This window comes from Rhinichthys klamathensis, unplaced genomic scaffold (genome assembly GCF_029890125.1).
Source record: "Rhinichthys klamathensis goyatoka isolate OS25496 unplaced genomic scaffold, OSU_Roscu_1.1 h1tg000019l_1, whole genome shotgun sequence".
NCBI classification, from domain to species: domain Eukaryota; kingdom Metazoa; phylum Chordata; class Actinopteri; order Cypriniformes; family Leuciscidae; genus Rhinichthys; species Rhinichthys klamathensis.
The window spans coordinates 7,573,887-7,584,126 of record NW_026606570.1 but is presented as its reverse complement, the minus strand read 5'-3'; the positions used below and the strand labels follow the sequence as shown (position 1 = coordinate 7,584,126).

The window sequence follows — 10,240 nt, the reverse complement described above, 5'->3', positions numbered from 1 at the left end:
TTTTTTGCGAAAAGAAACATGTAGCACATGTAGACTGGAAATCAGCAGTGTTGACCTATGATTTCGAAACTCATGAGAACTAAACCTAACTTAACTGAAGCAAGGTAAAAAAACTAAAACTAAATGCATTTACATCATATGCAAAATTCCTTTTCCAAGCTGGATTCTGCTATTGTAGATGCAGCAGAAATGAATACGTATAAGTTAGTAATATCTGTTTGCTTGATGAATGTATGATCTTGTTCAGGGAGGATGCAGTGTGTGAAACTGCCCATCAGTGTGACAGTGGAGATCAATCTGCTGCTGGTGGCAGTGACAGCACTTGCGCTCGTGACCAGACTAAATGGCATCCACTTTCCTAAAGCTGTAGTGTAAGTCTGCGTTTAATAATTATTTTTTAAACATTTTTATTTATTGAAATAAAGTCACCTATGTATGTCATGTTTGTGTACTGCTAAAGGTTTGATGAAGTTTATTATGGACAGTTCCTGTCTCTGTACATGAAGCAAGTGTTTTTTATTGATGAGAGTGGTCCACCTTTTGGCCACATGATACTTGCTTTTGGAGGTGAGAAAATAGTTGATACTTTATAAATCACATTCATGAAGAAAACCACTTAATGTATATATTAACTAATCTGTATTATTTATCTGTGTAGCATATTTAGGAGGATTTGATGGCAACTTTGTTTGGAACAGAATTGGAGCAGGTGATCATATTATACAGCTTCATGTTGGGCTGACAAAGCCAACCAGTTGTTCATGTACAGATCTTCCAGTTTTTTTAGTGTCACTAACCCTGTTCTGACTAACTGTTTATAGAAGAGTTATATTAAACTATGTTATGGCCAGGGCCCCTTGGTGGATAGACTTGGAGCCTAGTTCCTGACTAAAATGCATATTTGAGCTGTCTTACCTGAAAGCAGCTTGCACTGACATATCTTACATTTCAAAGCCATTTACATTGGATTTTAATTGTACTTTGTTTTAATATGCAATTAACAGTGAAACATTTGACTGTTTTTTAATGCATTTATTCACTCTTTTTTACACACACACACACACACACACACACACACACACACACACAGGTTTCCATGTTTTATGGGGACTTGGACGTAATTTTTATACTGTACAAACTGTATATTCTATCTCCTAACCCTAAACCTACCTGTCACAAAACTTTCTGCTGTTTTAGATTTTAAAAAAAGATCATTCTGATTTATAAATTTGATTATTTTAATTAAGTTAGTTTTTAAGAATATAATTAAATAATTTTAAGTCATCCTGTGGCCCCCGAGTGGGCCCTGGTTGAGAACCACTATAGCATGGAAATTATCTTGGCAGTTGGCACACAGTCAGTCATTAATTTCTTGCTGTTCTGACTAATTATGTATCTTCCCTAAAAGATCAAACTCATGTTTCTAGAATCTACTGCCTTACAATGTCCTAGCAACCAGCCAGAGCACCTTAGTGAACACTTGGCATCATCTAGAATACATCAAGTTTCAAATCTCAAAGTATTCAAACTACACGACACACTAACACTTATACTGTATAACCTTTAAACTGTCAAGCAAGGCTTTGTCAAGACAACATTTGAACTTTCCCTTTACTTTTTACATGTTACACTGTCATACATTTACACAGGCTTTAGTAATTGCATTACTCTTATTGATTATTATTGGGGTCCATTGTAGAATATACCAGTAATGTTCCTGTTTGGAGCCTTCGGATAATACCGGCCCTTGCTGGATCCTTTTGTATACCACTTGCTTATCTCCTGGTGGTGGAGCTGGGATATTCCCACTTCTCAGCATTGGGGGGCAGTGCGCTGCTCCTCATGGGTAACTACTTACCATATCATTTTCAAGCCATTGCATGAGGATGTTTTTCTTAAATGTGAGGTTAAATACTTTTGTTTCATTTTAACAGAAAATTCCATGATTGTGCAATCACGCTTCATGCTGCTGGAGTCTGTTTTAATCTTTTTCCTACTGTTAGCTGTACTGTCTTACCTCCGCTTCCACAAAGCACGCAAGTAAGTATTGTTGGCTAATGTGATTTGTCAGTCTCTAATCTGGATTGTCTTGTCAACCTCCAGTGGCTGTAATGATGATGACATACTCAAGGTCATAAGTGTGTCATGTGCTCTCTCTCTTCTTCCAGTTCATCTTTTAGGTGGTTTTGGCTCGTGATCTGTGGGGTCAGTTGTGCATATGGAATTGGGTATGTGCAGTAAGATTACTTTTGTGAAGCACCACTTGCATTTTCTTCAAAAAGTGTTAAAAATTTGGTTGAACTTGCTCTGCGAATGAAATTCAAGTAGTATTTTTTTTTTCTGTGTCTTATTTTTCAGGGTTAAGTACATGGGTATATTCACATACTTGTTACTGCTAGGCCTGGCAGCTGTACACACCTGGCAACTTATTGGAGATCGAACCTTAAGCCATGTGAGTAATAGTAACCAAATATCCACATCACTATGGGTACAACGTTATGATTTTGTCATCTATGTCAAAAGGGCAAAGTAGTGGTCCAGGTTTTGGTTCGCTTCCTGGCCCTTGTGGTGTTACCCATCATCATGTACCTTGGATTTTTCTACGTCCATCTTACACTGCTGTATCGCAGTGGACCACATGACCAGATGATGAGCAGTGCTTTTCAAGCAAGTCTAGAGGTACAGATAAAATTCCTGTATTAAGTGCACTACCGTTCGAAAGTTTGGGGTTCGGTAAGGTGTTTCAATGTCACGTTTGATCAATCTAACGCACTGTTGCTGAACAAAATTGTTATGAAATGGAAGTTACAAAAGTCTTTTCTTCCCTATTGTGACATACTATATCCAAGTGAAACAGGTTCTCAAACAAGGAAAAAAACTAGGTTTTGGTTTGCTATTGCTGTGATCTCAAATGAGTGACAGGTTGTCCCGCCCTCATGCAAATAAACACATCATCAGAGAAGAGATGTCACTGCAAGAAGAAGGGAATGATATTTTGATTAAAGATTACGAGGGCACATGACAAAAAAATGATGTTAATAAATACTGCAATATTCCGTAAAAAAAAACATCAATTCTGATTTCATGGTGACTTAAATTTTTTCAACAAAAAAAGGGGGAAAAAATATCTTACTGACCCTAATACTTTTGAACAGTAGTGCGCATAATGTATTTAAAAAGATTTGTTAGTGTAATAGTCACCTACCTGAATAGTGAATCTCATCACAGGAGCGTTTATGTGTTTGTATGGTCATCTCCTTTATTTCTCCCATAAAGGGCGGTCTAGCCCGGATCACTCGGGGGCAGCCCTTGGATGTAGCGTTCGGCTCGCAGGTCACTCTCCGCACCGTGTCCAGTAAACCTGTTCCATGTTGGCTTCACTCCCACAAGGTTAACTATCCAATCAGGTGAGCCATCAGCAGTCACAAAGCTGCAGGTTCAAGGTGATGTAATCCTAAACCACCACATCTTCATGCAGATCTTTACAGTTTATCTATGCTTATCTAAGGTATGAAAACGGCCGCGGTAGCTCCCACCAGCAGCAGGTGACCTGCTATCCTTTCAAAGACGTCAACAACTGGTGGATTATTAAAGACCCTGGGCGGTATGTATTTGTTGGTCATATGGTTCATATGAACTATATATGGTCTGCAGATAAATATTTACATGAATTGTATTGTAATTTGAAACCGCAGGCAGAGTCTTGTGGTTAGCAGCCCACCCAGACCTGTCAGACATGGCGATATTATTCAGCTGCTACATGGAATGACATCTCGCTACCTAAACACGTAATACAGTTTCACCACCCAGTTTCATTTAATATGAAATAATTATTGTTAACATAAAAAAAAAAAAGGAATAATAAACAAATTAACAATGATAATAAAACAAAATGTTTGTAATATTGGTAGTAATCAATAACCTGACTGTGTTTTGTTTAAGACATGATGTTGCAGCCCCCATGAGTCCTCACTCACAGGAAGTGTCTGGATACATTGACTTTAATGTGTCTATGCCGGCTCAAAATCTATGGAGAGTGGTAAGATCTCTGTCCCAGAGGTCTATAATAAATATTCACATTTACTCAAAATGGGTTTTTGTCATGCATCGTGTTCATTGCACTGTAGGACGTAGTGAACAGGGAGTCCGATAGAGAGATCTGGAAGACGATTTTATCAGAGGTGCGACTAGTCCATGTGAACACTTCTGCTGTTCTGAAGGTTTGTATAGTTGTACAATGTGTACAAAAGAATTTAAGCATAATAATACAGTATACAGTTTTAGGAAAAATGTAAACTTGATCAAATTTGAGACTAAATTTTTTTACTTTATATATTATTAATTAACAATGAGCAATACATTTGATATGGTATTATTTATTACGGTAATCATTGATAACATTACTTTATTGAGGGGCAGTTTATTGATGGTTCATGTTAGCTCAGGCCCATTAAATAATATATTAAAATAACACGTTTGATTTTAATAATGCTTTAAATGTTGAAATTAACATCAACTAAGATTAATAAATGCTTTAGAAGTATTTGTCATTGTTAGTTTGTGTCAACTAATATAGTTAACTAATGGAACCTTATTTTAAAGTGTTATCATATCGGTATATACTTAGTTATTGTTACTGCCCTTAAAAGGATTAAATTAAACTTCTGTCCACATTTACTTTATTTCTTCCATGGAACATAAAAGATGTTGTGAAGAATGTTGAGTCACACTTTAGTTTAGAGTCCAATTCTCACTATTAACTATGACGTTTGCCTTAATAAACTCCTAATTGCTGCTTATTAATAGTCAGTAAGGTAGTTGTTAAGTTTAGGGACTGGGTAGGATTAAGGGATGTAGAATATGGTCATACTGAATAAGGCACTAATTTGTGCTTTATAAGTACTAATAAACAGCCAATATCCTAGTAATATGCACACTAATAACTAGTTAATAGTAAGAATTGGACCCTAAATTGAAGTGTAACCGAATGTTGGAAACCAAACAGTAGCTCATTGAGAAAAAATAAAAATATATTTTTTATGTGCCATACAAGAAAGTAAGTCATTTTTGGAATGACATGAAGGTGACATAATTTACATTTTTGTGTGGAGTATTCCTTTAAGAGAGTCATTTATACCTGTTTTGTAATGTTTTGCAGCTCAGTGGAGCGTCTCTGCCAGAGTGGGGTTTCAAACAGCTGGAGGTGGTTGGGGATAAGATTCATAAAGGTTACCATCAGAGTGGCATGTGGAACGTGGAGGAGCACCGCTATGGCAGAAGTATGAGAATTAACATCTGTAAATGTTTTCATATTGCTTATGTCTTCTTTTTCAATTTAACACATATCTGTACAGGTCAGGAACAGAAGGAAAGGGAGTTGGAGCTGAAGTCACCTACTCACGGCGACGTCCACAGAAACCTCACTTTTATGGCCAAATTTCTTGAGCTGCAGGTGAATATTGAATATTAATCTTGATCTTAATTATGTCAATCGTCAGAAAAGCCATTTAGAGCCAGTGTTGTAGAACGAATACACTTAATGTATGTTTGAGTAACAGTGGAAGATGCTGACAGTAAAGAATGAAGACTCCGAGCACAAATATAGTTCATCACCTCTTGAATGGATCTCAATGGACACTAACATTGCATACTGGCTTCATCCTTCAAGTAATGTACGTCAACATCCTTCTGTTGGTTTTTATTTTATGTCAGAATGATAACAGAATGAATCTGTCTAATCTTTTCTATTTTTAATGCAGGCACAAATTCAATTGATAGGGAATTTTGTGACTTGGACCATTGCAAACCTTGTGCTGGTGGTGTACTGTCTTCTGTTTTTAACCTACTTGCTAAGGCGACAGAGGAAAGTTGAAGACATTCCTCAAGGTATGTGCCTATAAATACTGCCACGTGACGGTCCTAGTACTGAGCCTTGTGGTACTCCATACTGAACTTGTGATCGATATGATACCTCTTTGTTTACTGCTACAAATTGATAGCGGTCAGATAAGTATGGTTTGAACCATGCCAATGCAATTTTTGAGTCTATTCAAAAGAATGTTGTGGTTGATAGTATGAAATGAATGACTAAGATCCAGTAACACTAATATAAAAATACAACCACAATTAGATGATAGGAGCAAATAATTTGTAACTCTAATAATAGCAGTCTCAGTACTATGATATGGTTTAAATCCTGACTGGAAATGCTCACAGATAACATTTCTTTCTAAGAATGAACATAGTTTTGAGGGTACTGCCTTTTCTAGTATTCTTTTACAGTAAAGGGTGATTTGAGATCAGCCTGTAATTAACTAATTATCTAAGATCAATATGTGGTTGTTTTTTTAATGAGAGGTTTAATAACGGCCAGCTTAAAGGTTTTTTGGTATGTATCCTAATGACAATGATGATGATGAATTAATAATATTAAGAAGAGGATCAATGACTTCTTGAAGAGTCTCTTTCAGTAGCTTTTTCGGTAAAGGGTCTAACATACATGGTGTTGATTTTAAAGGGTTAGTTCACCCCAAAATGAAAATTCTGTCAGTAATTACTCACCCTCATGTTGTTCCAACCCCGTAAGACCTTCGTTCATCTTCTGAACACAAATTAAGATATTTTTGATTAAATCTGAGAGCTGGATCACTCCTCCATAGGCTTCTTAAGGGATCGAAACTGACCGGCCCAAAAGTTATGAAAGACATTGTTAAAATAGTCCGAGTGACTACAGTGGCTCAATCTTAAGTTTATCAAGCGACGAGAATACTTTTTGTGCGCAAAAAACAAACAAAAATAACGACTTTATTCAACTATTCATTTCCTTCTCTGTGGGCCTCGAGATTTCACGTAGTGAAACTGCGCAAAGCTTCTAGGTTGTACGTCACACACATCACACACATGACCAGCGTCGCCCAATAGTGAGCCTGCGTGTGACGTACAACAGAACCGTTGCGCAGTTCCACTACGTGAAATCTCATGGCCCACAGAGAAGGAAATGAATAGTTGAATAAAGTCGTTATTTTTGTTTGTTTTTTGCGCACAAAAAGTATTCTCGTCGCTTGATAAACTTAAGATTGAGCCACTGTAGGCACTCGGACTATTTTAACGATGTCTTTAATTACTTTAAATTACTTTAAATTAAATTACTTTAATTACTTTAAATTACTCGTCCTACGAGGTAGGACGTAGCGTAGGAACCGTCGTGACGTTACGACAAAACCGCACGGATTACCCTCAGAAGGCCTTCGTTTATCCCCCTGGAGCCGGATGGATTACTTTTGTGAAGGATGTATGCACATTTTGGGACTTGAAGGAGGTGGACCCCATTGCTTCACATTATATCCACTGAAGGGTCTAAGACATTTTCGAAAATAACTGAAAATGTGTTCGTCTGAAACAAGATTGACATATGCATCTCGAACGGCTTGAGGGTGAGTAATGCATGTGTTAAATATCATTTTTGGCCGAACTATCCCTTTAAGAAGCCTATGGAGGAGTGATCCAGCTCTCAGATATCAAAAATATCTTAATTTGTCTTCCAAAGATGAACGAAAGTCTTACGGGGTTGGAACAACATGAGGGTGAGTAATTACTGACAGAATTTTCATTTTGGGATGAACTAACCCTTTAATGATTTAACAAGTCCTCTCCTATAGTAAAGAATGAATGGAATTGTTCCTCAGGGGGTCTATAGGGTGAAGTCTGACGCAATACTGTTGTAGACGGTTACATGTGTGCTGTTTGGAAACGTCCGAAGTTGAAGCTTTATTTCTCGTTAATTTAGCCACTGTATCAAATTAGAGAGTCTAAATGTATGCAGATCTAGCAGTTTTGAAGGCCTTTCTGTATGCAGTAACACTTCCACGAAATTAACAAAACAAACTAGAGGTATTGTTTTCTTCCAGCTGCTCTCCATTTTTCTGGCTACTCTCTTAAGTCACTGTTAAGTCACTGCGTGAAGCGAGTGTGCTCATTATACCACTATTTTCCTTAATCTTCTTTAAAAGCAAAGGAGCAACAGTGTCTAAAGTGCTGGAAAAGAGAGAGTCCATGGTTTGTTTCTTTTTCTTCTCTTTTAGACGCTTGGGAACAGCTGGTTTTGGCTGGTGTTGTTTGCTTTGGAGGCTGGGCAGTTAATTACCTGCCATTCTTCCTAATGGAGAAGACTCTGTTTCTGTATCACTATCTTCCAGCGCTCACCTTCAAGATCTTGCAGATACCGATTGTCATAGAGCACCTGTACATCCATGTACTGAGGTAAGAGATGTAATTTCTGTCCAAAAATCATCAGTTACTGAAGATCTTACGTTCACTGTTGAAATTTGCATCTATCTATCTATCTATCTATCTATCTATCTATCTATCTATCTATCTATCTATCTATCTATCTATCTATCTATCTATCTATCTATCTATCTATCTATCTATCTATCTATCTATCTATCTATCTAAATAAAACCTGTATGTTTATCATTGTATCACACCAGTGTTAATCACATGTCTATGCTCATATCCGTATGTCATGTTGTTTCTCAGATCCCCAGCTCAACAGAAAGCATTTGGTGGTGTTATTTTGGCAGTCCTTTGTTCAGTATATGTGTCCTACCGCAACTTGAGTCCTCTCACCTACGGCCGGCCAGCGTTAATGTCAGACGAGCTTGCTGCACTACGTTGGAGAGAAAGTTGGGATATTCTCCTGCGAAAACGCTAAAAATGTTTCCTAAAGAACAGCAGCTTCCATAAGTTTATGATGACATTTTGGTTGTGTCGTTGGATTTCCAGAGAGCTATGAAACACGTTTTTTAGGGTCTTGTACTCAAACATAAATATTGAAAATGTCTACAATGAGAATTCATGCTGCTGAATCTCAAAACTCTCAAACAAACGGACTGCAAAGCGCTATTTTAGTGCTTAATTTATCATGAGCTTATGTTTACATATTCTGTTTGTATTGGAGTTTTATTGTACTGTTTTTATGGACTTTGAACTGAGATGTTGAATTTCTTAGAATTTATTTTTATTTAATCCTTGCACAACACTAAACAATAGAAACTGAAAATGGAATAAACATTTTTATCATAACAAATTTTGTATTAGCATATTCATATCAACAGCCATTATATTAATGATTAAATGAATCAGGCAACATGGAATAGATAAGCGTGTAAATGTTGAGTGGTGAAAGCACAGTTGTTCCTGTAAGACAAATCCATTGTAGTGTCTCCTCTCTTTCATGGTGTTTAATGCCTTGGCTTAAACTGTCAGTGTTCATAAAGGTCTCATGGTCATTCAGAGTTGAGTGAAGCGAGGGTTGTTAGCTGACTCTGCCAGTGGTCATGCCACTGCTTCAGCTGTCTTTCCTGAGTGTCACACTCTCGCTGGCTTTTGTCCAGTTCCCCTTGAACCCTCTGCCCATAGAGCTGGGGGAAGATTAAAGGATTAGTTCACTTTAAAAATAAAATTCTGTCATCATTTACTCACTCTCAAGTGGTTCCAAACCGATATGAATTTCTTTCTTCTGTTGAACACAAAGGAAGATTGGCCCCATTGACTTCCATAGTATTTTTTGTTTCCTACTATGGAAGTCAGTGGGGTCCATCAACTGTCTGGTTACCGACATTCTTCAAAATATCTTCTTTTATGTTCAACAGAAGAAAGAAATTCATACAGGTTTGGAAAAACTTGAGGGTGAGTAAATGACAGAATTTTCATTTTGAAGTGAACTATTCCTTTAACACAGGCACAACACTTGTTTTATATTTATGTATGTTCATATTCTTTAACATTCAGCCTGCTGCAGTGTTTCTGCTTTAGATGCAACAAAAATAAAAATAGGAAAAAGGCTGCTCCTAGCAAATTACTAATGCATGATGTCACAGACCATGATGTTACAGCTCCAATAGAGCTTATGGTATTGTTGTAAATGCTAGTGCATAAATCTTATTTACAGTTGTTGAATGCTGATCCACAAAAGTGCATAAAAACCTATTTTCATGCTCTAATAGACATGTTTAGACGAGAACAGAACTAATTTTAAATAAACTTACCTCATGCATGGCATCTCGCACCTCAATGGTCTTAAGATGCCCTAGTGTGGTTTTAGCAGTTGTGATGGTGGCCGTTTCCTGAGCTTGTTTATGAAATGTGCTGTCGTCAGTGGATCCAAAGTAATAAATGCCTGACCATGTTCTACAAAACAACACGTTATTCAGAACTGAATATTCACAATTAATGTCCC

The 10,240-nt window shown here is 37.1% G+C and overlaps 2 protein-coding genes across 2 annotated transcripts in view; one reads left to right on the top strand and one right to left on the bottom strand.

Annotated features, from left to right (window-relative positions):
- The first annotated feature begins 246 nt into the window (after positions 1-246).
- On the top strand, positions 247-8,743 carry pomt1 (protein-O-mannosyltransferase 1). The gene is made up of 19 exons (XM_056237900.1): positions 247-371; positions 461-567; positions 659-709; positions 1,700-1,846; positions 1,935-2,040; positions 2,169-2,228; positions 2,359-2,452; positions 2,524-2,679; positions 3,277-3,407; positions 3,509-3,604; positions 3,696-3,788; positions 3,943-4,039; positions 4,128-4,220; positions 5,159-5,279; positions 5,355-5,452; positions 5,559-5,672; positions 5,760-5,886; positions 8,082-8,259; positions 8,539-8,743. The coding sequence occupies exons 1-19, from the start codon at positions 253-255 to the stop codon at positions 8,711-8,713; spliced, it is 2,163 nt and encodes a 720-aa protein (XP_056093875.1). The 5' UTR covers positions 247-252; the 3' UTR covers positions 8,714-8,743.
- A 318-nt stretch (positions 8,744-9,061) lies between these two features.
- ccdc180 (coiled-coil domain containing 180) overlaps positions 9,062-10,240 on the bottom strand; it is a 36,930-nt gene continuing 35,751 nt past the window's right edge. The window contains exons 36-37 of the mRNA XM_056237890.1: positions 10,050-10,191; positions 9,062-9,422 (exon numbers count right to left, since the gene is read on the bottom strand). Coding sequence (XP_056093865.1) covers positions 9,288-9,422; positions 10,050-10,191 — 277 coding nt within the window. The 3' untranslated portion in view covers positions 9,062-9,287. The remainder of the gene's footprint in view (positions 9,423-10,049; positions 10,192-10,240) is intronic.

Bases quoted from the DNA above. Each gene is read 5' to 3' on its own strand.
- pomt1 (XM_056237900.1), top strand. From the start codon at position 253: ATGCAGTGTGTGAAACTGCCCATCAGTGTGACAGTGGAGATCAATCTG. The intron at 1,847-1,934 runs GTAACTACTTAC...TCATTTTAACAG, and splicing joins CAGTGCGCTGCTCCTCATGG to AAAATTCCATGATTGTGCAA. The intron at 2,680-3,276 runs GTACAGATAAAA...TCTCCCATAAAG, and splicing joins CTTTTCAAGCAAGTCTAGAG to GGCGGTCTAGCCCGGATCAC.